Source organism: Diaporthe amygdali (genome assembly GCF_026229845.1).
Source record: "Diaporthe amygdali strain CAA958 chromosome Unknown NODE_21_length_814164_cov_65_183785, whole genome shotgun sequence".
In the NCBI taxonomy this organism is placed as follows: Eukaryota; Fungi; Ascomycota; class Sordariomycetes; order Diaporthales; family Diaporthaceae; genus Diaporthe; species Diaporthe amygdali.
The window spans coordinates 227,011-253,739 of NW_026517041.1; the positions used below are offsets into that span (position 1 = coordinate 227,011).

Genomic DNA, 26,729 nt, shown 5'->3' on the forward strand with positions numbered 1-26,729 from the left:
TCGCATGCGTTGCATTCCTCTTCAGCCCACTGTGCCCTGGCTTTTCCTGCGAGGCCGAACCAGCAGTACCTGCGAGCAAAGCTTAGATGCCCTGGGGCAGGCGGCCAAATCTCTTGCGCAGCAGGTTGCGGTGCTTGCTCCACTTGTCGTCGGGCGAGAAGCGCGCCGGGTGCGCCGACTTGGTGACCTTGCCCTCGAGGACCTTCTTGAGCGTGTAGGTGCGCTTGCCCGAGGCAGGGTCGACGTTGCACATCAGATGCATCTTGGAGAGTTTTTTTTTTTTGGAATTGAGGTGATGGTTGTGTTTGATTTGGTTGCGGTGGAAGGGAGGTGTCTCGTGTGCGTGAGATGGTCGGATTATGTCGCTGGTGGTGGTGTTTTTTTTTGTTCGCTGCAGAGGAGCGAGCTGCTCTGAGTACAAATTTTCCAAAAGCTTCCAACCTTGGTGGGGCCGGGGTCTGCGTTAGCGCCTCGGCTAGCTGGCCAGTCACAGGGTTGCGTCTAGCTGGTTGGAGGCACAGGGCCCACCTTGTCAACAACATTCTTCGTCCTGGGCACATGTTTTCCCATGACCAAGCATTGCTATAATCATCACACTCATTGCACTCTTATTCAATACGGTCTTCGCTTCCCGTCCTGTTAATTTCAGTTGCCAATTAGTACAATGTTCCATTTTCTACTCAATAGACTTCTTGACCGGGACGCCCTGCCAAAACAAATTGGTCTGAGCCAGAACCGACCTTGTGATTCTAGCTCTTGTCTTTCGCTCAGCATAATCAACGCAGACAGTCTTTGAAAGATGAGCATTTACCCCGCCAGCTGAACATTGACACTCATTTTTCCAGATGTATCTCTCCGCCCTCGTGTCCGACATGGCTATGTGTTAATCGCTTCGCACCCCTCAACATCAAGGCATGAAGAATCACCAGAAGTTAGGCAATTCGTCCATCTCATCCAACAGGCACATTTCGTCGAAGTACAGGCCCATTTCGTATATGAACTCATCCATGTTGTTGAGGACCTTGTCCCAGGTGTATGTCCGCCGGTTCCATCTGGTGCAAGGAGTATTTGAATCGTTCAGGGCCCGGCATGCCCCGTGGCAACAAAACACTTCCAGGTCCAGCGAGCGGTGCAACCAGACCGTGTCTTGTAGCTCTGTTACAAGGTGTCCCTGTAAATTAATGCCGACTGCTTGGGCTATTCTACTGGTCGAGACCGGCAGAAGGCTGTCAGCACAGGGAGTTGTGTCCATAGCATCAATGACCGCGCCCCTGCGCCACCGTGGAACCCCGAAGTCCTCCTTGGAAATCCACCTGATTCCAAGATCTATCTTCAGGCTGCAGCGCATCTCAAGTTTCGGGTAAGGGCCTTCAAGAAGAATTCGAATAGTCTCCATTCTTGGCATGCTCGACAAAGAAGCAATCAGCCCTTCAAGGATATCGGCCTTGGTTCTGTCTGCGTCATCCTCCGAGTAGTCCAGTGGTCCGCTTAGATTCAGCTCCTTGATATTCGGCCACATTGCATTGCTGGCCACGAGCAGGAATTGTGGCACATCAATGGAACGGTCCAGGGTGAGGCTCACCAGATTGTCGCTCCAGCGGGAAACGAGTGGGGAGAGGCATTTCGAAACAGTGATCCAATTTCTGCGCCCCATGAGACGTTCAGGATAAGCGAACCAGCCGCTGGCAATGATTTCCAGTTCGGTCAGGCCCGGCTTCGTGGTATGCAGTAAGCGTACTGCGCCTGTGAATTGTCTTAGCGAAAGCCAAAAGGTAGCATTTGAATTGCAGTCATGTGGTTGTGCACTTACTGCTGACATCTTCAATAGTTTTCTGCAGAGAATACCTGAAGGGCAAAGCAAGGCTTGCATGGTGGAGGTTTGGTAGCTTCTTGTAAAGAGAATGCATGGCTGTGTGGTGCAGGGAATAACAACTCCACCCGTTGGGGCTTTCAGACATGCCTCCGATGATTTGTACATAGGGAAAGTTGGAGAAGTTGCAAGAGGGGCTGGAAAACGAGTCTCTAAAGTCGGTGTTGATGAAAACACTCAGTTGAATGAGGTCCTGATGCTTCCTATCTGCATGACTCCAGTCCTTCATAATATTGAAAAGCTGCTCAAGACCGCGCACGAAAAGTTCCTGTCGACTGAGCATTGTCAGGGAGGGATCAAGAAGATGCATCCTGAGATGAATTTCCTTCAAATGCCTGTAGCGTTTGCCACAAACTTCTCCGAACTCAGCGATGTCTTCAGCCTGGCAAACGATGGTTTGGAAGAGCTTTTGTTCGATAATTTGGTTCCAGTCAAAGTCAATGGATGCAAAGCGGGCAAGACGAGTGTCGGTGGTGGGATCCGAGTTGGTGTTTTTGTAGGTGTAGGGTTTGACTGCCTCTCCAATAATGTGAAGGCGCAGCTCTTTTGGGAGCTCAGGATACCTGGAAAACTCCATCGTTGGTGTTGACAGAACTTGAGACGCAGCGATAGATGGTGGATTTCAGGGCTGCATGAAAGCGTACTGGAATAAGAAATGTGGAAGGGGCTGTTAATGAGACTGTTCTGTTGGAATTGGGGATTTTGTTGGTCAGCTCCAGGGAAAACGTTGGAAGGGAAGGTTTGGTTGAAGGTGTGGACTTTTATGACTGAACTTACATACAACGAAGTTGGAGACGATGAACAGAAAGCTCTCGGTCCACTCATCTTATCCACCTCCTTTATTCACATAGCGGACCATTCAATGTGAGCCAGGTGGTGGCTTGGAAGGGCAATTGGGTTTGGTATGCATCCGATGATACCAGCATCAGAACAGTCACCTCGTGGTAACATCACCACAAAACTAAGAGTGGCTCATGTTGCCGGACTATTTGTCACATCAGAAGGCCTTCGTCAAAAGGCTAAAAAGGTGTTTGTTGAAGCCCGCAATTGTCTTTGTTTCCAAGTTACAATTTACATGTTTGCCTGGCATTCGCACACTTTAAACATAGGAAGGGAAACAATTCAAAAGTTCTGTGGTCATGATTAGGTAGTTAATGACATCCTGATGAAAGTTTCCCTGCCCACCTAGGCTGCCTAATATGTTCTTCAACAATGTTTGTCCATTAAGCAATGGCTTTTTAGTTGTCACGGACCGTATCAGTTATGATCATGATGTTCATTCCTCGATATCCTTTTTACAACTTAATTTTGTGGACTACCAAGCAAGCTCATGGATACCCCACTCACTGTGCCTGGTGCTTATGAATGGATGGCCTTGTTGCGGCTCCAATCAACCTGAGCCAGTCTCGAGATTGCCTTATTTTTCTGCTGGTTGCCTCTATGTGGAGAGCCTCGTTCCATTTGGGAGTTACCATCTTTCCAAATGTGCACCATTGACTGCTATGTGTTTCGTGAGACTCTTGATCGCAATTCCGGTGAAAGACAAATCCCCATCCTCTCTAGTGTCCTGCTGAGGCAACGCACTTACATGGCTATTGTGCTCCTCCAAAATGCCAAAAATCTCAAATTCCTGGCTAGAGTTTCGAGCTGGCTGCCTGGACTCCCTTCGTGGCCCTGACTTTCAGCCATGGCTATGACCAAATGCTATAAAACAATTCTTCCCAACACTGGCCCATATCGAAGATGAATAAATCCATGTCATTCATCAAAATCACATCCCAGGTGGCTTTCTGTCGATTCCACTGCGTGCAAGGAGGATAACGCTCGCCGTTCATCCACTGCTCATTGCAGGAGAATACCTCCAGACCCTGTCGACGGTGTCGGCGCACAGCATCTTGCAACTGAGTCGCAAGGTCTCCCGGGATGGCCATGCCAGCAATCTTTAGCGTTCCAGTGTAAAAGTCAGGAACAAAGGTGCCACAGCAGGGCAACACCTCGAAAACTTCTTCTCTGCACCGCCAGTCGGCGAAGCGGGGCGGTATCTTGGCAGGCTTTTTGTGTATTGCGATGTCGCCAAGACTCATCCCGACCTTGAACGCTCGCCCGTACGTGGCGTCAAATTCCATGCTGATCCGAAATGTTGTGGCTTTGGGCATTCCAGGCAATGCAGTAATAAGTGCCTCAATTATATTTCTGCAAGTCGCATGTGCCATAATTTGACCCTCGTCGTTGTCGCCATCTATTGCGGTCATCATACCAACCAGGTCGATGGTCTTCATGGTTGGCCACTCGATATTGCTGGCCTCTCGGAGAAATCTTGGAATGTTGACAACGTACTGGAGCTTGAGACTGACGAGTCTATGATTCCAGGGCAGAGATGATGCTGTAAGATATTTCGTGATGGGCAACCATGGTGTAGGCGAAGGCCATCGCATACCGAAGTCAGAACTTGAAATAAGATCCAAGTGAGTCACGAGGGGGTTTTGTATTGACAATGAGCTTATAGCACCTGAAGGTGTTAGCAGGATTGTGGGAGGGGAGGTGATGTCGGATGGACCGTTGCATTGCACAGTGGGTTACTTTAGTACTTACTGCCGATGTCCCCCATCGAAAAGTGCCGAGAAGGCTCCAATGGTAGCGTCAGGCTTGCACGATGGATATTTGGCAGCTTTCGATAGAGTGAGAGCGAGCTGGAAGGGTGTAGTCGAACAACGTCATATTTACAAACTTCATAAATGCTGCCAATGACATGCACCTCGGGAAGCTTGTCGAAAGAACAGGGGTACTGGGCACTCTTCAACTCATTGAAGCTCAGCCGTAACTCCAGCTCAATCAGCCCTTGTTGCTCCCTGTCGATATGGGTCCAGTCTTTCATGATGTCGAAGAGCTCGAACAGATCGTCCTCAATTCTATCGTGGATTGCAGGGGATGGACCCTCAGGGGGTTCATTCAAAATGACAAGTCCAATCTTGCTTAAACGCCCACTGCGCTTGCTGCATATCTCGTCAAAATCAGGAAACATCCAGACTCCGATGTTGAGATCTCCGAAAAGTTGAAGCTCGACAATTCGATTCCATTGACGGTCGATACACGCGTATGGACTGATGTGGGGCTTGAAATCCGGGTCTTTCGGTGCAGAATTTAGGACCTCTTCGATAATCTGGATTCGAAGCTCAGGCGGAAGCTCAGAGTATTTTGAGAAAGCCATCATGGGCGGGGCCATGATCTCGGACGTCGCCATCGTTGATCGGTTGCGGTCGAAGTGTTGTATTGACACAACGATATGTAGGAGTTGTGGATGACTGTAACAAGTAGAATTTGGAATTTGTGGAAAGTTGTGGAAGAAATGTGAGGGAAAGCTTGTCAGGCAGAGATCATTCATATACCTATACCTCAAGGAAGTGAAGTGATAAGTCAAAAGCAAGTTGGTCTCATTCAATGCTTCAATTCAATCTGTCTGGCATTCACCGGAGAGTTTCGATGGAGCTGCATTTGTTTAGATATAATCTATTTTGGTGACTCAAGACCGTCGTTACTCCAATCTCCCCGTAATACAATCAATGGAATCTACATTCACACAAAGAACCTACGACATCAAACTACCTGAACGCCCGTTTGTTAAAGCACCAATTGTGTATGAAAACTAGCTACATCTTTAGAAAATGCCAAATTTGGTTGCCAGGGCATTTCTTCAGGACACAGTCTATGTGATTGCTCCACCTTAACATGGGTCTGTTTATTGATGCTGGAAAGCCTCCAATGCTTGACTCTCACATTCATTGACACATTCTTTGCCCTTTTAGTACGAAGTTTCCTCCGTGCTAAGCTTTGGATTCAGAAGCTTCATGAGATCTCCAGAAGTATTCTTACAATTTCACAGTGGCACATAGTGCGATTTTGAAAAATGCGTTCGGTCATTTCAAATCCCCTTAGACGTGGCAAAATCCTGGCTTCATTGATTTTCGATTCCTTCTGCAGTTATCTGACACAACCATGAATATTAATTCTCAGGATCATCTTACTCGCTCTGCCTTGAACAATGATCTTCTTCCTCTGTGCCTGCGTTGTTGAATCCAGGAAGCCTTATGGGGCTCAAACCATGCTCAGAGGGCATGGGTGCATCCATTTTCCTCTGTTCTAGTTGCGTCCTTCCATCATTGCCCTGTCACTTTCGACGGAAATTGCCTGAACCTGCTGATCTTTAGGATGTCTGGTCAAGTTCTACCCAAGGTCCGCCAGGAACCAGCGGCCTCAGACTCCATGGAATCATCCACCGGCGTCAGCTGATGTTCCACGGTACCAGGCGTCGAAGCCATCAGATATCGGTCACATGTGTTTGTCTCTCGGTCCCAGCGTATCTGAGTGGTGTCGGTAGCGGATTTTTGAAATCAAGCTGGCGTCCTTGTCGTCGAGATCATCTGTATCGCCTGTGTAGCTAAAACACAGATAGCTCTTGCCCTTGGTAACGCCGTACGGTATCTTGTAACTCGGTCACAAGTTGTCCTGGAACTGCGACCTCAGAAATTATGGCAAAACCAGTATTGACACATGGCACAAAGGGCAACCTGCTCCAGATCGATAGACGCTTCGGAACCGAGGAAGTCCTGAGATACACATCAAAGCTGAAATGCGATCTTTCGACAGAGGGCTTCATTATAATCGTGACGGTGATGATCTTGGGCATATTTGGCAATGCTTTGATGAGACCTCGGAGCACGCTGCTGCCATTATCTCTCCTGCTGCCGATGGGTGGCCGAATCGAACATACCTCCCGTGAGCTTCAGTGTCTTAAGATGCGGCCAAAGAGTATTCTGAGCGTCGTGAAAGAAGCGGGGCACATTATTGATGCACGGCAGGTCAAGCTTTGTGATGGTTTCACTCCATCTAAGATCAGGCGAAGTAAGAAACTGAATGATCGGCAACTGAGTTTCGATCCCAAGCCAGTCTCCGTTTTCGAATCCGTGACCGGACACTCGGAGCTTTTTTGGGTGTGGAAGGTCTCGGAGAGAGATGATCAAATCTGGAGACAAGATGACCCGGTTAAAACAGTCTGACACGGAAGCCGGGATTGGAGCAGGTTGCAGATTAATTGTCATTTGGGGGAAATCGAATATGTGCTTACCAGTGGCATGCTGGATGGAGCTACGCACCATAGGCTTGGTCGGCAGGTCGAGGCATATGTGGTGTAAGTTTGGCAGCTTCCTGTACAGTGCGACCGTTGACGAGAGGTGAAGGTACGGGCCGTACTCCACACGAACGCCTCCAATAACACGAACCTGTGGCAGATTTGCAAATTCGCAATGGATGGGTGGCCCCTCCATGCCCTGGCGACGGTAGATCGAGATCCTCAGCTTGATGAGTCCTGGTTGTCTTCTCTCCGCAGGATCCCAATCCTTCATGACACCAAAAAGCTTCTCGATTGATTGAGTGACTGCAGCGCGTGCCTCTAAATCCGGCTCAGACTGGCTTAAGCGTGGTCCTAGATACCTCTCCGCAGGGTGCAGGTCGAGACAGACTTGACGCAGAATTCCATGACGTTTGCTACAAAGTTCCCCAAATGTGTCAATGGTGCTTGAATTGATATACAGTCGTTCAAAGGTTTGCCGCTCGATAACGTGTTGCCACACCAAATCAATGCATGCGTACTGCCCAAGAGAGAATTGGCGACGCATAATGCGAGAGGACTGGCGGATCTCCATCAACCCTTCAGCTGCATCTTGAACGATCTGCAACTTCAGGTCGCGAGGGAGGTCACAGTACTTGTAGAATGTTGGTGTAGCTGACATTGCTGTTGATGTTGGTGTTCCTGTCGTGAAGCAGAGAGGTTTCAGCAGGGTTGATGCTGCCAAGTTGTTTAACACCATCGCTGATCGGTTTCGAGGTAGAGCTGTGAATGAGATGAAGTTGGGTTTGTTGTTGATTTGGAAATTTTACATACGGCAAAGCCAGGGGAGTGCATTGCAGCGTCAGTGTAGACATGTGACTGAGAATCAGATTTATCTCCTGTGTGGCAGTGATTCACAGTAGCTACAGAAAACAAACATCCCATTTGCCTAGATACGCCCCTTTAATTTGTTATTGTCCAAAGGCCACAGAAGTAACAGGACTGAGTCACATCTTTGTATCAATATGATGCAAGTCACGTCTATTTGGTAGCGTATGGTATATAAATTCAATTTGGCTCAATTCCTCTCAAGGCAATAACAGGGTCTAGAAGCTTGTTGGGTGCCAGCTAGTACCCATGCATTTGTCCAGCACTTCTATGCTATATGAGCTCTGTGTATCCATCATTCCAACCTGTATGGCATCATGAGGACCCATAACGGGATCATTTCACCATCCAAGTAATTAAAATCTGCGTAACACACCGCTGAGGTGTCCTGGCAACACTCATGACACCCATATGAATAATATGTCCAATAGAGCTGCACTTTGAGTAAACGGGAAGAAAGAAATGCCATCCCTTGGCATATGCTGGCTTTTATATCCCACAGCGTGGCCTCAGGTGTCCAAGTGTTTTGCCAGCCCAGTACTGCGTTTACGAGCAGTATGAGCTCCTCGGCTCACTTTATTGTGCCAAGTTCTTCAAGAGTGTAAAAGCTTCATATGCTCTACATATGCGTAGAGATGTGGAAATACCGTGCTCACTTTCCAAGAGAATATCACCGAAGTAATGCTAGATCAAAAGTTGGTCCCAGCTAAGATACATCGTCAGGACCCAGCTGAATGACAAACTCAACCCAACATCCACTAAGGTGTAGTATCAGCTAAATGCAGAGGCCCCTTTGAGAGTATGGAACGACGAGTTAAGTTCCTACTACTGGAAAACGACTGTAGCTCTTTGTTGCAGTCTATTTGCAGTATTTATTCTGGGACAGGCAAAATTCAACCGTGCTGTATGATCATGGCAGCCTCGCTTAAGGCAAAGTCCCTGGAATGAACTGAATTAGAAATTCAGTCGTCCCTGCATCAGTCTGTTGAGCGCCCACCGAGTTTGAACAGATCTTCCGGGTCGTCATTGAGAACTCAATCTTTTTGCCTAAGTCGGACTCTGTCAAAATTGGGAATGGATTCAGTATGCTTACACTCCCAAATCTATTAATTTTCCCGAGATCCCGAGTGGAACCTGTATCTGCTTTCTACTGACTCGCTGGACCACAAATTAGGGTTTTGGTGACAACAGCTGGGATGTAGATCCAACATGGCCATCCACAACATGGCTTTCATTGTTTGACTGCATTATCAGTGTTGAATACTATGCATAAATGTGGGTAGGAAGCTTTTGACTCTAGATCTTCATCCTTAAAGTGTTCAGAGCTGTTGTGTGACAGGTAATGGTTACTTCGTGATGAATATCGAAGGCTATTTAGCAGATTTCGCTTTCTTTTAGGAGCACTTGCTCATGTTGCCTCCGAGTCAGGAATTTACTGCAGTATCCGCAAAGGGAGGTCCATGATCATTAAATCAATCAGGCCTGGTGGAGATGATGAATGGCCACCTCCCAGCCAATTGATCGCCCAGTGAACATGCTCGAAACCCATTAGCAGGTGCAAGCCCTGGGCCATCGACATTCACTCTCCCGTGTGTACTCAAGTATATAAGATCGTGCAAGCCTCCTGGTAGCTGGGAAGTACCATTGACCCTGCATCACGTCCCATATTCCAACACTAAAAAGAACATTCATTATCACAGCTCAAGATTTAACGATCCAGCCTCGACATCCACATTTACTTCAAATCAACAAATAATGAAGACTTCAGCATTTGTCTCTGCACTCTTTTGTGCCACCCTCGCATTGGCGAACCCGCCCCCAACTCGAGTTGAAGTCAAGCGGGACCAGTGCATTGCCGCTATCGTCACAGCGGAGAGCGCAGGCTGTCAAGCGCCATACGTGCTGACCGAAAAGTCATACTACTCCACTGGCTGCCGGGATACCTCTAGCTGCGAGCCTGAAAGCAAACAGCTCGAGTGCTGCGTCTAATATTAATACATGAACCAGGTAAGACGCGGCATTGCTGCATTTCGATTCACCCTTTTTACCATTAATCACACACTAATGTTCCCCATTAGGGTGACTGGCATGTATATGATGATTCCCTGGATGGGTTCTGATGTGCAATACGTGAGGATAGATCGCATACGCTGCGGGAACGACACCGTTACCGTCTCAAAAGTCGCGATACGTCATTTGGAAGCCGCCTGTGGCTTGATGGATTCCGAGCTGGAATTCATCCCATGGAAGGTCATTCTATAAGAGAATCTCTAAGAGTTGGCTACATTTAATGGAATACTTCTTCATGACTCTCCCTCATGGGATGATCTCCTGTGGGAGTGATCTCTTTTAGGATAATATCTCTTGCAATTACCTCTCTTGGGATAGCCTCTCTTAGGGTAACCTCCCCTATGACCTCTTCTTGGATACCTTTTAAAAAAAATGATTCTCTATAAGACTGTTTCCCGAAGGGCAATCTACCCTTTGGGAAGTTCAGCAAGTCACACTGAGTTTCGCGATGATTTTTCAGCCATTGTTTCAAGTGTAGCGGATTAGTTGCAATAGTATATGTGAAGCAGCTATGTGTCGACCTTTATCTGCTCATTCAAGCCACACCTGGTCCAGAGCACACGACAATCGTAGGAGCTTTTCCGGATTGCAAGCCTAGCCACTTTCTTTAGCCGCTTCCGCCTTCTCGAGCGAATCATCCGCAGCAGAGGTCGCCTCGGGGTCAATGTCATCTCCGCCAGCGTCGGCGATGGCCTCGTCCAATGCTGCTTCGCCCTTCAACCCTTCCTGCGCGGCCTGTCCGCTCTCCTTCTTTGCCTCTGCCTTTTCGAGAGGATCCTCGACTGCTGTAGTCGCTTGTGGGTCTGAAACGGTGGGATCATCGTTAGTTTCTCGGAACATGCCCATGTGTGCGGTCCGCGGACACTTCATTCACCTTTGGTTGGAGCCATTGTTTGGAAGTCAAAAGTTGATGCAGAAATTTGTATAAGCCTGATATGATGGTTCATTTATGACAGGGTCTGTCGCAACGGATGGAACTCATGGTCCTTTATATACTGCACGCCGTGGTCATCGCGATGCTACCTCGAATGCGGCCTACTAGATTGTCACAGTCATGCGCCACAGCTCTATGTGGCTTCACCTCCATCGTCATTGAGATGACAAACCTGCTTCAGAGCCCGTTGAAATTGCAGTGACGTCAATTTGTGTCTATAGTGATGCTGTAGGAGGGGTTGTCGAGCTCTTCATTGGCAAAGCAAGCTAAGTCCCTCTAGGCTTGGCCCCCGGGCTATCTGGCTATGCGCCCTAGTCGTGACGGTTACTAGCAGTAGTCCCATGAGCAAGGAGCACACCATCCCATTCAATGACAGAAACTCCCAAGCCACCACAAACTCCGATCCCGTGACAGTACAATAGCTCTAATTTGTTTATTTCCCATGATCATGGATCATGGTCGAGATCTCCCTTTGCTGAATCTCCGGAGCACGACTTGCCACGTACACGCCTTGTATTGGCTGATATTCCATATGCCAGGAACTTATTGAACCAAATGATCCCTTTTCACACTTTGTTTCGCATAAACTTCACGCTTAAATGCGTGCTGTTGGGGTTCAATGAAGAAGGACACGAAGTGTTCCTGTAATACCACTGAGCCCCTTTCCCAAAGGTTTGGCGCGAACTAGACAAGAACCAAATTGCAATTCCACTGGTCTTGAGCTATTTCTTGCCAATCGCATACCATATTTGGATCCAGCGTGGCGCCACTCACGAGGAGCAGGCCATTTCGCCCGGCTGTCAGATCATCTCGTGGTGGTACCCCCATATGGACGAGAGCATTCATCCAGAAGCAACCCCCGTTCTCGCGATTGCAAGGGTAGGTCATTTCGAGATCAAAGCTGTGTATCTTTGGCATTCGTTGTAGGGCGGATGTGATGGAGTTGAAAGGCCGGAAGGCGTTGCGTGGAGGTTTATCGCTGAGATATCCCTTGAGAGAGAGGATCTTCAAGTTGGGCCAGGTCGTCAGACTCCGGGACGTACCTCCGCTGGAATTCCATGCGTCACTCAGAAAGTACGGTACATCGACTACGTATTCGAGGTATAATTCTTCGAGTCTGAGGGTCAGAGCAAAAATTGACTGACTTAGTTGAACTGATGGTGGTGTGTAGAGCTGTGGGGCAAATCGTCTATGCCACATTGCGGTGGACTCGAGAGACATTGTCTTCAGCTCGGATACTCGGTTTCCAAGCAACGCTTGCCCTTCTAAGAGTGCATTAGCAACTTTTTCGATCACCTAAATCACAGACACTGAGAGTCATACCCTGAAATTGTTCGATGACCTCCGGCGAATTGAGCTTATCGTCAAGAGAAAAGCCGGCACACTTGACGTTTGGCAGTCTTTTGAGTAAGCGAAACATTGACTTCGGCTCGATGTCCCACTCGAAATGTTCATAAGTGTTTAAAGCAGGGGGCCAAATGACCTCAATGACGGGTGTTGTAATAGCGCCTATGCAGGGAACTTCGGGTAAGTTTGAGCAGTCGATTCGAAGATGCGCACCGATAGGTGGGCGTCTCTCCCTGGGCCCCCGGCAGAAAAGGCCATAGGTGAATGTAAGGGTTTGGCGATGTCGACACCATCCATGCAGGATGCGGAACAGATGCTCGAAGGCTGCAGTGGCTAGCTGCTCGGCATCCCTGACTGCTTGGGACACCTCAGAGCCGGTGTCGCCGCCAAGGCTGGGGCCTGGGCCTCGGTGATTGGTAGTGGCGGTAGCGGCAGCGATATCCATTGCGCCGGTCGATGAGTCCATGTCCCACCTCTCAGATTTGTCGATACAGATCCAAAAATGAATGACCGAAATGGCGTTGATCCGAGGCGAGACACAAATGTTTTGTAGCTGATGAAGGTCATCTTGACAAAGTAGGAGCGATGAGAATATGCGCTTCTCAATGACGGATAGCCATTGTTTGTTGATCATAGCGTATCTTGTTAGTTGGCCGCGGCTTCTAGCAACGCGTCTCGGCGGGCCGTATTGTGTAGTCCGTTGGTAGTTTCCTGTAGGAGTGCTGGGAAGACCACGAACGAACTCCTCAATTATCGTGAGTCGCAGCTCGTAAGGAAGGCGAGCGTAAGGATGAAACGATGGGTCAGCCATTTTGAGTAGAACGGATGTTGTTAATGGTGTTTGGAGACTGCTGGTAATCTGAACCACAGTGGCCTTGCAAGAATGATTGCCAAATATTATCTGATTTGAGCTACAGAGAGGAGCAAGTCAGAAGTCAGAAGCTGCGGTATAAGACCGTTTCACCTAGCGCAATTATTGAATTCATGTCAATATTCACTAGTGCGGTGCAAGCAGACTTGTGACACAAGGAAGTGAACTAAATTTTATCGATACGACTAGGTTTCTTCCACAAATTGTCCTAATACCCGAGTGGATTAATAATTATCAGCTATTGAAGGTGATCCGGGATACCAAAATGTCATGAATTGACGTAATTAACCCCGAGTGATGTGAAGATATTTTCAGAGGGTGCAAGACGCCCGCGAGGAACCATACGGGCAAGGAAGAAGCCTCGTGACAATGACGGAGTCTTCATCCTGACCAGTACAGGATGTCTAAATATTCATCATTGAGAGGCCCGTGCACTTCCATGGGGGGATTCCCACGGCATCGTGCGATTTCAAGCCACTCATCGATCACATCCTGATTCGGAGCAAAGGCGTACATCTGAATAGATCCGCGTCTGGTCGAAGGGAGCTGCAATGTCAGGAATGATGACCCCTTGCACGTCCTCCAACCGAAATCTTCACCTAAGTCGGTATCCATGTCATCTGATGGGCAAAAATAGTAGAAGTCCATGTTGATGGACAGAAGTCTAATTTTTGGCATTTGGTGGAGTGCGGCGGTTACTGAGCTGAAGAGGCCATCCACTGGATCGCGATTCGCGAACGGGTCTTCGTCGAAATATCCAGATAGACACAAATGTTGTAGGTTTGGCCACCGTGGTGTGGTCGCTGGGGCGGATTGGGTGGCTTTCCATGCTGTTCCGAGGAAGTATGTCACATCCACAACCCGATCAAGCTCCAGTTGTGTCAAATGCGCTGTCAGGTTGAGTATAGAGATACTCAGTGGCCGTAACTTAATCAATGTGTCACCTATCTCCATTTCGGCGGACATGCAGCAGTCTCTGGCCTTGAGGGAGGTTAAATGGAGAGGCTTGAGGTCCAGCGACGACACAGATGCTATAGCGAACAATCAGTCCTATTCAGAAGTAGTAACAGGATATTAAAGACGGTTGAGCTTGTATATCACCTTCTGCTATTCCACGATGAAATGCGCTGCCATTGATGCGTGAACCAAGAGTGAGCATAGAATACTGAACGTTGGGTAAGAATCCAAGAAGCTGCACCATTGACACCGGGTGGATGTCAGTCCTGTCGTAAGCATTATAAATCGAGCCGATAACAGGCACAGGAGCGAGACCGGTGAAGTCAGCTTTTATCAAACCTCCCTCATGGGGTAGGCTATAAAGCCAAGGAATGGACAGATCGTAGGTCATTACAACGGCCCTCGAGCGGTCGGTGGTCCAGCCTGTCATGATCTCGAACATCTTCCTGAAAGCCTGTTCAACAGCCCTTCCTGCGGCAACCTTTACACTGCTGGCATCAAGTTCCTCGACGGTTATTGAATCGTTCCAGGGCTGGGATGCCGGGCCGAAATGCTCGGCACTTTCCTCTCTGATATAGAGTCTGATCTTTGACACGAGCCTTGTCCGTCGCCCAACGCAAATCCGCCCAAACTCGGAAATATCGTCATGACGGACATATAGCGCAGCAAAGCTTCGTTCTTCGATGATATCCTGCCATACGCGGTCGACTGTCGAGTATGATGCGAGGGGCTTGGCGAGGTCATCAAGAGCTTCTTTGGTTATCTGGATTTGCAACTCGGCAGGCAGTCTTTTGTAAGGTCGGAAGGCGAGCCCTTGGCTGTGATTCGAGGTCATGATGACTGAGTCTCCGTGAAGGACCGCTTGATAATATTGCAGTGAGTGCGATCAGATACCCTGGGTGATTGTGACAAGTTGCCTACTTTGAAAAGAGAGAAACAATGGTGTACAAGGTCATGGAGTTGAAGATCGTGAGAGAATTGACCTTGTCGTGCGATGCTGCAAGACTTGTGTCAAAAAACAGTTTTTGAAACTCAGATTTCATTTGCAGCAACGTAGCTGCGTTAAATAATGGGGCGAAACATGTATCAATTGCGATAAATCAAAAAGAAAACCAAATGAGCGACAGAGCTCGGGTTGGCGATTTTAGAAAAAGACAATGTCTCTAAAAGGTAAAAATCTCTTAAGAGGTATATTGATGTTCACTAATCTGTCATATCCAGAGAAGACTACTGATTAGCCGTCAGCGATGCAGGAAAACTTCGGCGCGAATAGTCAAAAGCCTTAAGCTATTGAAAACGCTAGGGTTGCTCGCGTCGCGCCGGCGTTGGGCCAGCCTCTTGTAGATGTTAGCTGCTCACCTGTGCTAGAGCTTTTCAAGCTAATCGCTCGTGAAGGCACCCACAACTACAAAACTCCATCGCTCGCCTTCCATCAGAATCAAATATTCCATAGCGCAAACCTCTCTGCCGTGCTATATCTGTGCACATATTGACAAGGTCTCGTGGCAGTTGCAAGCAATCATTTCGACGAATCCCAAGTAGCCTGTAAAAGTTTGAAAGAGATAATTGAAGATTGATCTTGACAGCGCAAGGGAACATTTTGTTGCAATCTGTCTTCTGTTCTACCAAAGTCTTGCAAGTTGCTCATAGTCAGCCCAGAAAAAGAAAGGAAGAAGACAAGGGGAGGCCCTCATGAAAAAACTCTTTCTAGAAGCCGTTCACTGTCCGAAGGGAAGCTATGATACCCCGTTGTCCCTCTTGCGCTCGCTGTCATTCGAGCGCTGGCAGATGGCATGTCTCACCAAGCCCAAACGCCGTACAGCTTCCAATTACACCGGAATAGAAACCTATTGACCAAGATTGGAAGCCAGATTTCCAAAAGTTCTCATAAAGCACCCTAATTTCTGATACTGAAATGACTTTGGGCCATGGTATAAAAGTCTTGTTCACTAGGTAGGCAGAAGGCCTAACTTGAGAATGACATGCATGCTATGAGGCCAGAACTAGGAGCACAGCTATACAACTGCACATTCAAATTGGGAAGGATGGATTCATCTATCCTAGAACAATCTTTACCAACCACATTGAAATAAATTGAAAAGTCTGCATCTTATTTCTTTGAGTATTGACATTCAGGGTGGGGTGCTAAAAGCCACCGCCAATAAGACTCCACCAGCCGTGTGTGCCTAAACATTTTACCATTATGTTGTACAGAAACCCATAATTGACCTTGTAAACAAGACAAGCCATCGAACTTTAGCATTACGTGACCGGTGCATAGAGGCACGCCTGGTCCACATCCCGTGACGCCTCAACAAGCCCACGGCTGCTGCTGCTTGGCGCGGGCCACTCGTGCTGGACTCGCCCGCCGGATCTTGGCGGGACATAGGTGCTCGAGCTGTAAGTATGCTGCAACGGCAATGAGGTTCCTTCCGAGCTGAAAGATGTGAGAGTGTTGAAGCCCTTCTCTTGGTCGGGAACAAGGTACGAGTCGTACGGCAGCCGGTGGATATTATTGATAGGGGTTTGTCCAGAGTTTCCAGAGGAACCGGCTTTGTAATAGACAGGTTTTCCTGGCGTGACCGAAGCGCGATCCTTGTCGAAGCTCCTCAGAAGCTTTCGCAACATCGGGAGACAGCATGCGATGATTCCGAGCCCGGTTTCGACCTCGCTCCAGAGAATGAACGAGCCAATCTTGTACAATTGATTGGCACTGTTGCCGCCGACCGCCTCGAGCTGAGATGGGATACGAAGAATAGCAGCCAGACAGGCGACGCCGCCCATGGCCAAGATAGCCCCCGTTGACAGTCTGAGGCTCTTCTTCATGTTGAGACCACGGATAATGAAAATAGGTACCACGGCCAGGGCGATATCAACCAGAATGTAGACACCTACTCCGAACCAGTTGAGGATAGAGATAGTTCTGTTGGAATCCTTGCAGCCTCCATTGCGGTTGCACCGAATGACAAAGGTAAGAAAGCCACCTAGTGTTGATGTGATGATCGCAATCATGATGAGCCAAAGGGCCCAGGTCGTCTTGCGTTGGGATGTTCCTTTGTTTATGCGTAACAGCGTACTGCAAATGCTGGCTTTAGTAAAGCCCATCGCCAACAGGTATGTTACGTTCAGCCCTGTTATAGTCAACGTCAACATGCTGTGCTTAAAACGTAAATTTGGTAGGATCATATGTGAAGATGAGAGAGGCTTCGAGTGTGAAATGACTTACAGTATGTTACTTGAGCGGCCTTCTTCATCATGGGCATAGTGAGCATAGAGTCAGGTGATCCAATGCCCACAGTTGTGCCCCATGCCACGACACCATAATTGAACAAATTAAAGATCTATTGCGTGTCAGAGATGTTTCATATGTGATCATTGGCGGGGAAGGTGACCACGTACGAGCCCCAGCCACGTAAGACCGTCGTCAATGTGGAAGTTTCGGTCTCGAATACGCTCCCATGTTCGCAGACCAACAGCAATTACACAAACAACGCAAAGAAGGACAGTAAATGTCAGAATAGTCTCTGCGAATCCCGTGGGGCGCAAGGAGCTAGGCCCTGTCATGGACATCGAGTGTGGTGAAGCCATGGCTTGGGTTCACGGGTCGATAGAGTTGTTCTGTCGTGCTTTAGCAAGATGGCCTTTGGCAAGAAGAGCACACGGGAGTGAAGTGCGTTTCGTTGGAAGATATCTCGCAGCGACCACTGAGGTACCCATATATGATCGGGAATCAATTCCAATTACTTATCCTCAGCTCTTGGCCACGATGGGTGGGTGCAGCGTGCTGAAATCCTTCCGGAACATGATTGTCCACTGAGGCCCAGCTGTGCCGCCAAATAATGCTGCACGATGGATCCTGCGCCAGCAGTAGCGGGCCTTTCCCACAACCATATCAGCAACATTTCTCGAGCCGAACACCATGATGAGTGTATACCCCATACTGTATGCGACATCTCTGTCTGGTGGCAGTGCCGGCTTGGTTCCCGGTGGCGTCTGCCACCAAGCTTGCTTGATCCAACATTCAATGTTGGTGTGTAGGGCTCGATGTTGTCTGGATCCTTTGTCCCCGGCATCTTCCATCCAATCGTGTCTTGTCATTGGTTGCCGATCATAAACAACGTGTTAGCGCAGGAACAGGTGGGACAGACGCGATACGCACCTTGCCTTTCTCGACCGAAGATCGGCCACCTGAGCCTATAAATAGGCCTGGGCCTTCCACGCACACAAGGTGCGCCTCAGTCAGCCTCAGAAGGGCAGCCATGATTCAGGCAGCTACATGGCCTTAACGTGAGATGGGTATGCTTTCTGGATCCAGCATGAAGTGGTGATAAGATGAGATAGCCCTCAGACGTTGCTTAAGACCCGTTTATTAGACTCATTGAACGTGGCTCATGGGATGCACGTTTGCCAAATCCATCCCGTCTTTCAATTGAATGAGAGGATTCGCACTACGAGACTCGGCAGTTTGTGCTACCAGACAGCTCCTTTGGAGAATGGGCCAAGCTTTGAGCCGGCGAGCTAACTTCAAGCCACGACCAATCCATTTTCCGTGGTAGAATAGGGCCGAGGATGGAGGCCTTCTCAAGGTGCACAACAGCACACACACCAAACAGCTGGCTTGACACATGGCTGAAAACAAAGGCGATGGAGAAGCCACAGATTGCCATCCGCCCCCATCTGCCCCCATCTTAACCACACCCACCTCCGGAAGAGGGGAAGGCCAAGCGATGGCGCCAATTGCTGGCGACTCAGCTGAGGAAAATGGGTGTGTGCCAGAAGGCTGCTTGTATTTCGCACAATGACGCAGAAGGCGTTCTTGACTGCCACACGCGGGTTCCTAGCTAGGGCCCGAAACAAATGCTTACTCAAGCTCTGATCCATCCCGAGGTTTGGGTCAATCCTTCAACGGTGAAATGTGTGTAAATAAGCGAATGTGTCTTTTGACACATTTGATTTGACGTAGGCTCAACCAATGATACTGTCGACATCAAACTCTTTTAAGCCGCGAGCTTTCGCTTGGGATTCACACTAGATCCTTGACCAACATCCGGACTCTTCTGGCCTAGAGCGAGTTCAAGTCCGCCGAAATTTGTCTAATCTGAACACCACTCCGCGATTCCTCTTTGAGGAGTTCGGGGGCGGTAGGAGGCGAGTTTTGGAATCAAGGAAAATGCTGTTGCGAAGTTGCTGACACGGCAAACACACACTTAGGATGCTAGGGTGCAATATGACCAAGTTGTCTTGAAATTATTTACGTCGACCAAAGATTTGTCATCCATAGGGCCTTTTTCCATTACCAAAATGCAATGCAACTTTTGTCTTGCCAGAATGCAATGCCCTATGCCATGCTCTACCAAAATGCAGATTGATCACAACAGAGAAATGAGATACATAAGCTCCATTTGAAGGGAATCACCCCAAACAACACAGTCCCACTAGTTGGAGAAAGTGACGGAGCGGGCGGTGGCGCAGCCAGACGTGTCGATGATGGACCAAAGCGCACAGTTCTGCTGGGGAACAAGGCCGATAGAGCAGCCGGCGAGGATCCCAGTCAGCGTGACGGCACGGCCATAGTTCGCAGGGCTGTTCTGAACAGTCCCTGCGAAGGATGAGATCTGTCCATTGACGATAGCGAAGCTGTGTGATATGTATCAGCTCTGTTCTGTGGCGGGGTATCGGGATATACTCACCCTTGGAGGTCGCAAGTGCCAGTCTGTCGGACTTCAACGTCGCGCTTGATGTTAGCGGGTTCGTCAAGGTTCACGACGGCAGAGTCGAGCTGAGCCTGGTAGGCAGGGTCGACCTCGCCCAGGGTGACCTCGTAGGTGGCGACGGTGGGGTATGTGCGAGCCTCGAGAACAGGAGCCGCCGAGACGGAGGCAACAAAGGCCAGAACCGCGTTGATGTAGGAAGGCTGCATTTTGGTTTACAGTGTGTTGAGTGTAGTGATAGTGTTTATGTTGCTAACGAACTTGCTTGATGAACTGAAGAGAAGATTTCAGGAAAAGAGATTCTCAGGGAATATTTACCATCCTTTTATAGTTCTTTACTCTCACCCTCAAGATCCCTACAAGATATTCCATCGCCACCAGATCGAAGCTTTACATCTGCATATCTCAGAATGGTAGATGCAATTGGGCTGTGATACAAGACCCAACTTTCACCATTCCAAAATTGGCATATGTCCGTGATGGAACCCAAAATATGTCCCCTCACCTTATCAACTGTGCGGCGCATCCATCCATCCATCTTTCCTTCAAGAGTAAGAGACTTCGTCAACGCGCTAAGAATGGAGACACCAATTCGCACAGAATAGCATCGAAGTTGAGATTCATACTGGTGGGTTGCCGCTGTAACGCTCGACGGAGGCGTGCTTGATTTTGAATGATTAGTCCAGTCAAAGTTCACGTTGGCTTGATATACAAGATCGGAAATTCCTTCGGCTTTCCCGGTACAAAGCGTGGGTTCCCTATGCCCCTGCCCCTGGGCCGGTGACAATCCTCCGGTTGCAATCGTGGGAGCAGTATTGTTAGTTGTCTTCTCTTTACGACTGATGCTTTTATCTATGGCCACCCTTCCAAAGGGGACTTTCTCTTTACATTTTGCTTTAGTTAGATAGATCCATGAACCTGCCGGAGGTAGATTCCTATTGAAGTAATGAATATAGACCCACCAGCATTGACAGTATTGAACACGGGTATAGTGAGAATGCCGAATCATCACCAGGTAAGAGTTCACGCAACACTCGAAGGAGCCGAGCTGTCCGACCAAGACTGCCTCTCTTTCTCTTGGAAGCTTCATTAGTATCCTCTTGATAGCTTCTTGCCCAGGATGAGTATGGCTTTCACATTGGCTTTCTGATGTGATTAGCCCGCAGGAACCTACCGTCGAGTAGACCACCATTCGATGATACCTCAGCATCGTGCTGCTAGATATCGACACACGCCCAGCTCTCGTACCTTCCTGATCTGGTGATAAGTCCGCTGTTTTATCGGGTGAAATTTGTCGCCCACAAAATATGTGAAGTCAGGATTACAATCACGTTCTGACTTATCCTAAGACATGATCACGAGATGATTATGAAGATGTCTTGATTGAGTTACGTGCAGGGCTTGTGTATGGCTACAAACCTTCTATAGTATTCTAATCCGCCCTAGTACCAACGATCGAGGAGACTGGGGATTTGTAGTGGGTCTCCCACACTTCAACGTAGACAGGGCACCCGCCACCACACCACACCCTATGAAGAACCTCATAAGCCCGGACTTTATGGACCGCCAAGTGATGGGAAGTCAGATTCTCCCCTGCATAAGGAGTTGCCAGTAACTACCGAAGGATTGAACCCATTCGAAGATTGCCATTAGCACCATGTGGCCGTAAACCTTGTGGGACACAAGCTCATTCATTACCGTAAGGCAAGCCGTCAACAGAATCATATGCAGGCCTGACAGGCAAGCCACTATACAAAGATTTCCGAGCAAATCCTCCCGAGGCTCCGAGCCTCCTAACGGCCGGCTAGGTATGTACAGTGTCACATCACGCCTCCTAGGCAAACAATAGTTTTTGTCGAGCTTCTTCATTAGGCAATCCAGTCACTGCCAAGACTGCCTTGTCGTCGGGTTGGATGGGTCGCCGAGAGTAACCTTAAACTTAGACTTATCAAATGTAACGGATCGGAATACCGAGTGCAACCCCCACGCTCCAGGCCATCGTGAACGGCTCCGAGCCGAGCTAGCAGATCGCGGGGCGGCGAGATCGATATTAGCTGAGTGCCATCCAAGTAGGTGGAAGACATGTAAGGCATGTGAGATCACTGGTTGCCTACAGGGTCCCTGGTCGGCTGTATCTGCGATTGGGTAGTCTTTGTGTTCCACCGAGGTAGCTAGTGTGCTATCTTGCACGTCATCATTCTGCAGCATGTTCCCAAGACAAGATAGAAGACAAAAAGACTCGACCCGACAGGTTGAACGCGTATTCGCCATCATTGATGACTGGAGTTGAGCTCTTACGATACAAAACCTCGGGTTTGAACAGCCCTTGTGTTGTTATGCCTTGCCAGGTGCGCACGAAACAGTACCTTTAGATCTGTTTCCTTCGGGGTGAGATTTTATGACGTTTTGAGCGATTAGGTATGGGCTGCATTCAAATCATGTCGACAAAAACACCTTCATGAGACTCAGCTAGCAATCCGCCCAATACGAAGTAATAGTGCAAATAGCCGTGTAAAGACTGACCGATGATAGCACAACAAGGGGGAACGATACTGCTGCATAGACTGGCCATTGCTTCGGATGCATTAGATAAGTCTGTCGGATCGGCACCGACAACGGATAAAGAATCTCCCCTAGTCTTCAATGGGTTCACGATGCAACATGAGATGTTCCTGGGTCGCGGGCCATCGGCTCCGGAGCATTTAGGTTCGGACCTGTCACCATCTGCCGGGACGAAATGCATTACTGGCACGTGAGACTTCATTCCGCCTCTTTGACAGATCTAGCAACAGGCTCTCAAACAAGAACGTATCAATCTGTTGATCGGCAAAATTTGCCACGTTTGTAGCGAGCAAGATTCCAAAGGACTGAGTAACGTTGCAGGTCGCACTGATCTGCGTCTGTCTGAGAATGGACACCTGGTGCGTGCGTCCTGCCCAATGTGAGGCTCGGTGGGCGGAGTAAGCACCCAATGCAAGCCCATGCGGTCATCTCAAACAAGAGTGAGGAGGTTGGACCCCTCGCTGCACCCAAATTCTCACAAATGCTGTGGTCCCCTCTCGGAAAGTCATTGAAGAAGCAACACGATAGACGTCAGACATACATACCCGCTTGCCTGGCCTGAAAACATGTCGTACCAAGAGGGGGTCCGAGAGGGGTCGAGCTTCAAGGGCATCGTGCTCTTAAGCACACTGGCAGTCGGCTATTTGATCTCGACGGTCGTGTACCGGCTCTATTTCCATCCTTTGGCGAAATATCCGGGGCCATTCTGGGCGAAAGTCACCTCGTTTCCTTCCTATTGGCATGCGCTCAAGCAAGACCGTCATCTCTGGCTATTTCAGCTTCAAGAAGAATTCGGTAAGTTTTTTTTTTTACTTAATTTTTTATTTTTATTTTCTGTCACATCCAGAGTCGAGAGCAAATGACTAAGGGCATTCCAGGATCAACCTTTCGGTATGCTCCCAACAGTATCCTTATCAATACTCCCAACGCGTTCAAGGCCATTTATGGTCCGAAGGGCAATGTCAAGAAAGGCGTTTTCTACCTGGTTTGGCCTCGGAATGTCGATACCTTGACCACGTTGAATGTCATCGACACCGAGATTCATGGACGGAAACGGCGAGTTTTGAACCACTCGTTTTCGGACAGGGCACTGCGGTCAGCGGAGCAATTTGTGCTTTCAAATACTGACCGATGGTGCGAGCTCATCGAAAACCAGGCCGCTCCCGCCGGTGGCGAGGCTTGGTCCGACTCCCTCAACATGACCGACTGGGCCAACTACCTGGTGTTTGATATCCTAGGCGATCTGTGCTTCGGCAGACAGTTCAACATGAAGGAACCGGAAAGCGACCTTCGATATGTGATACATCTCATTACCGGCTTTGTCGAAATCCTGCACCCTATTGCTATGTCTCCCTTTGCTGGATTCTGGGCCTGGATGAAGCCACGGGGTCTCGATTGGGTTCTACAATTCGCCAGTCCACCCGCCCTCAAAAAGTGGGAGGCCTTCGTGGAAGACTGCATCGCAGATCGCACTAAGGTGGAGCAGGAGCGGGAGCGCCAATTGCAGGCTGGCCTCGTTCCTGAGGGCGAGGAACGCAAGGACTTCTTCCACTATCTCTTCCATGCAGAGGACCCAGAGACTGGCACGCGTGGGTTCCCACCGCATGAAATGTATGGCGAGGCTGAGCTGCTGATTATTGCTGGATCTGACACCACATCCATCGTTATGTCATCCTTGCTTTTCTACCTTACTCGCCACCCAGCCATCCAAACCAAGCTCGCCAATGAGATCAGGTCAACTTTCTCCACTGCATCCGAGATCAAGTCCGGACCCAAATTGCAATCCTGCAAATACCTACGAGCATTCATTCAAGAAGGCCTTCGCATGACACCACCGGTTGGCTCAGAAACACTCCGAGAAGTCAGAGAGGGCGGGACAGATGTTGATGGGACGTTTTTCCCTCCCGGAGTCAACGTCAGTGTTGCGTACTATTGTCTCAGCTACAATAAGGACGTCTACCCCGAGCCCTTCAAGTTTCGACCAGAGCGATGGATAGTGGACGAGAACGAAGGCTCCACAGAGGATAGTGTGGCCCTCGCGGAGAGCGGGGCGTGTGCGTTCTCCATGGGCTCACGGGGTTGTCCTGGGAAGTATCTGGCCTGGATAGAGATGTCCATTGTGATGGCGAAATTGATATACACGTTCGACATGCGACAGGATCCGGGTAACCCGTTGGGGGGCGGGGACCCACGTCTCGGACGCGGACGTCAGAATGTTGATCTGTATCAGACCTACGACGTGTTCGTTTCCTTGAGAGATGGGCCGATGATACAATTCAAACGTCGGGAATGAAATTTGGAAACTGATTTTCAGAAAATACGGACAGCAGCGTTGGTTATTATATGGATGAACAGGACACATATCGATTTTACAATTGTCTTGTTTTTATGGTGTTTTTTTCTGTCCGTTGTATCTCTTTCCCTTATCTCATTTCTAGTCATTTTATCTCATAGCTTCTCTTGGTATACCAGCCTCCAGGCGGACTTAATGAGTGTGTTGTTGGAAGTTTAGTCACCTTCCCAAATCCATCACCGAGAAACCATCAACAGCCCACGGCTGACTATTCTATGCAGAAGGTCCAGCCTCGCTGACACAGGCCGCTAGTCATGTTGTAAGAGGTTGGCTGTACTAGCCCGTCAACATCGGCTGAACTCGCATCTCGAAAACGTTCTTGACCGTCTGCTGGCCGATCTCAATCACGGCCGTCTTCATCCAGCTCTTCAGGTTCTCCCACGCTCTCATGATCATCGCCATCAATGCACCAAATGCAGAGCGGAACCAGCCCCAGACAGTGTCCCACGGGATAAAGTAGATGGCCGCCGCACAACCAACCCCGGCAATGGCAATCTGGCCGGGCCCAGAGAGACACAGCAAGCCGGCGCTGACCTTGATGGCGCCATCGATGCCATGTTCGGTCAGCTTTGTAGCGACCTGGACGGCGATGCCGCCCGCATAGCACTCCACGACCTGCGAGAGAGTGCTGGTGCCGGCCGCGACGTCAAGCAGCTTGTTGACGGGGCCGCGCCACTTGTTCCATTCGGGCGTGCCCTCTAACTTTGCGTCGCACATCTCCCTGAAATGCTTGGCGACCTCATCACGCTGCTGCTTGGGGATGATGCCTATCGCGTCGCGCGCCGTCCACGGGATGCCCATCCTGACCTGGATGACGACATCGTGCCCGAGGATGAGGTTGTGCTCGCCGACGTGCTTGGCCTGCCACTCGTCCAGCCTGACGCCACAGAAGGTCGAACCGCCGTTCAGGACCAGCTTTTCGTTGCCTTCGACGGTCCCAGGGGTCTTTGTTACCTTTGCGCATCGGATGACGTAGAGATTCTCGATGTTGTCCGGCACTGTGAAAGTGGACTGCTGCAGGTCGACATAGCGGCTGATCAGGAGGAACAGCTCATGGACCTGCCCGTCGCTTGCGCTGCTGTCGATTTCCCGCTGCAGGGCTTCAGGTGTTGTGAAGCACATGGCAGCCTTGGCTGATGATAGGATACGAGTTAGTTTATTGCTATACAGAGGACAAGTGGTTATTCAAATATCAAATTAGCGGCATACCCTTTCTTCCCTTCCACCATCGCGGCTTGGCCCTGTCCTGCAGAAGTGGAATTGTATCCTTTCTGACGACCGGAAGGAGAACGGCTCCTTCGTGAGCCTTCCATCGCTTAATGCCTTGGTAGACTTGGTCGCACTCTCGTTGAGAAGATGGACGGCCTTCCTCTTCCTCCTCGGGCTTTGATTCACGTGAGCTCTGCTTGGTGAGTGACGACGACTTGGTGAGTGAAGACGACTTGGTGAGTGACGACGAGGTCCGCTTGACTAGAGAAATGGTAGACATTGTAAAATTGTACGTCTGCTACCGGCGCAGACTTTGAGTGATTGATTGAAAAGAGTGCTGTGTTCCTCAAATGACATGTATAATTGAGCAGTGTTAAGATTGTTATTCGATGAGTCAAAGGACCTAGTTCATGAAGGTCGATGGACGGCTTCCTGATAAAGCCTCAATGCCCCCTGCATGGGATGGAGCCACAAGGACCGTCCCGGTTCCTCCGCGAGGCCTTGGTTGACCCCATATCAGGGGAGGATATCGTCGTTGTTGTCCGTGGAGATGGTCTCCTTCATTGGGCTAGGGAGATCTGAGTGGGGGCCGGGAGCCACTTCATCGACACGTGTATGGTTGATGGTTCATGCAATGGGGCCCCCGCTGCTTACTGTCATCCCTAGGTGCCCCGGGACAACACTCTCACCGCTCCAGAAGGCCATTCCGGGTCTTGTTCCTGGGTTCCTGGACAGCCCACTGGGAAGACATTTGATAGGGCAGCGAATAGCGCGGCACGAGATTGACTTCTGACAGGTTTGCTGACAGCCAAGTCCCGTTTCAGAGGGGATCGTGAGATCTGGAGAAATGTCC

General features: G+C 49.4%; 10 protein-coding genes across 10 annotated transcripts; 2 read left to right on the plus strand and 8 right to left on the minus strand.

Moving 5' to 3' along the window:
* Nucleotides 1-82: 82 nt before the first annotated feature.
* J7T55_001457 (uncharacterized protein) lies at nucleotides 83-2,447 on the minus strand (the record flags this gene model as incomplete). Its single annotated transcript, XM_053145554.1, has 4 exons — nucleotides 83-365; nucleotides 927-1,743; nucleotides 1,811-2,138; nucleotides 2,226-2,447. 4 exons carry the CDS (start codon nucleotides 2,445-2,447, stop codon nucleotides 83-85), a joined length of 1,650 nt encoding a protein of 549 aa, XP_052991719.1.
* Nucleotides 2,448-3,561: 1,114 nt separating this feature from the next.
* On the minus strand, nucleotides 3,562-5,111 carry J7T55_001458 (uncharacterized protein; the record flags this gene model as incomplete). The annotated part of the gene is made up of 3 exons (XM_053145555.1): nucleotides 3,562-4,253; nucleotides 4,308-4,379; nucleotides 4,463-5,111. The coding sequence occupies 3 exons, from the start codon at nucleotides 5,109-5,111 to the stop codon at nucleotides 3,562-3,564; spliced, it is 1,413 nt and encodes a 470-aa protein (XP_052991720.1).
* Nucleotides 5,112-6,084: 973 nt separating this feature from the next.
* J7T55_001459 (uncharacterized protein) lies at nucleotides 6,085-7,656 on the minus strand (the record flags this gene model as incomplete). Its single annotated transcript, XM_053145556.1, has 4 exons — nucleotides 6,085-6,228; nucleotides 6,345-6,565; nucleotides 6,639-6,890; nucleotides 6,993-7,656. 4 exons carry the CDS (start codon nucleotides 7,654-7,656, stop codon nucleotides 6,085-6,087), a joined length of 1,281 nt encoding a protein of 426 aa, XP_052991721.1.
* Nucleotides 7,657-9,617: 1,961 nt separating this feature from the next.
* Nucleotides 9,618-9,851, plus strand: J7T55_001460 (uncharacterized protein; the record flags this gene model as incomplete). Its single annotated transcript, XM_053145557.1, has 1 exon — nucleotides 9,618-9,851. One exon carries the CDS (start codon nucleotides 9,618-9,620, stop codon nucleotides 9,849-9,851), a length of 234 nt encoding a protein of 77 aa, XP_052991722.1.
* A 675-nt stretch (nucleotides 9,852-10,526) lies between these two features.
* Nucleotides 10,527-13,024, minus strand: J7T55_001461 (uncharacterized protein; the record flags this gene model as incomplete). Its single annotated transcript, XM_053145558.1, has 4 exons — nucleotides 10,527-10,735; nucleotides 11,439-11,550; nucleotides 11,611-12,131; nucleotides 12,190-13,024. The coding sequence occupies 4 exons, from the start codon at nucleotides 13,022-13,024 to the stop codon at nucleotides 10,527-10,529; spliced, it is 1,677 nt and encodes a 558-aa protein (XP_052991723.1).
* Nucleotides 13,025-13,465: 441 nt separating this feature from the next.
* J7T55_001462 (uncharacterized protein) lies at nucleotides 13,466-14,876 on the minus strand (the record flags this gene model as incomplete). The annotated part of the gene is made up of 2 exons (XM_053145561.1): nucleotides 13,466-14,115; nucleotides 14,186-14,876. 2 exons carry the CDS (start codon nucleotides 14,874-14,876, stop codon nucleotides 13,466-13,468), a joined length of 1,341 nt encoding a protein of 446 aa, XP_052991724.1.
* Nucleotides 14,877-17,791: 2,915 nt separating this feature from the next.
* On the minus strand, nucleotides 17,792-18,302 carry J7T55_001464 (uncharacterized protein; the record flags this gene model as incomplete). Its single annotated transcript, XM_053145562.1, has 2 exons — nucleotides 17,792-18,034; nucleotides 18,201-18,302. 2 exons carry the CDS (start codon nucleotides 18,300-18,302, stop codon nucleotides 17,792-17,794), a joined length of 345 nt encoding a protein of 114 aa, XP_052991725.1.
* Nucleotides 18,303-19,476: 1,174 nt separating this feature from the next.
* Nucleotides 19,477-19,961, minus strand: J7T55_001465 (uncharacterized protein; the record flags this gene model as incomplete). The annotated part of the gene is made up of 2 exons (XM_053145563.1): nucleotides 19,477-19,678; nucleotides 19,732-19,961. The coding sequence occupies 2 exons, from the start codon at nucleotides 19,959-19,961 to the stop codon at nucleotides 19,477-19,479; spliced, it is 432 nt and encodes a 143-aa protein (XP_052991726.1).
* A 2,919-nt stretch (nucleotides 19,962-22,880) lies between these two features.
* J7T55_001466 (benzoate 4-monooxygenase cytochrome p450) lies at nucleotides 22,881-24,607 on the plus strand (the record flags this gene model as incomplete). Its single annotated transcript, XM_053145564.1, has 2 exons — nucleotides 22,881-23,109; nucleotides 23,193-24,607. 2 exons carry the CDS (start codon nucleotides 22,881-22,883, stop codon nucleotides 24,605-24,607), a joined length of 1,644 nt encoding a protein of 547 aa, XP_052991727.1.
* Nucleotides 24,608-24,943: 336 nt separating this feature from the next.
* J7T55_001467 (uncharacterized protein) lies at nucleotides 24,944-26,156 on the minus strand (the record flags this gene model as incomplete). The annotated part of the gene is made up of 2 exons (XM_053145565.1): nucleotides 24,944-25,800; nucleotides 25,877-26,156. The coding sequence occupies 2 exons, from the start codon at nucleotides 26,154-26,156 to the stop codon at nucleotides 24,944-24,946; spliced, it is 1,137 nt and encodes a 378-aa protein (XP_052991728.1).
* Nucleotides 26,157-26,729: the final 573 nt, after the last annotated feature.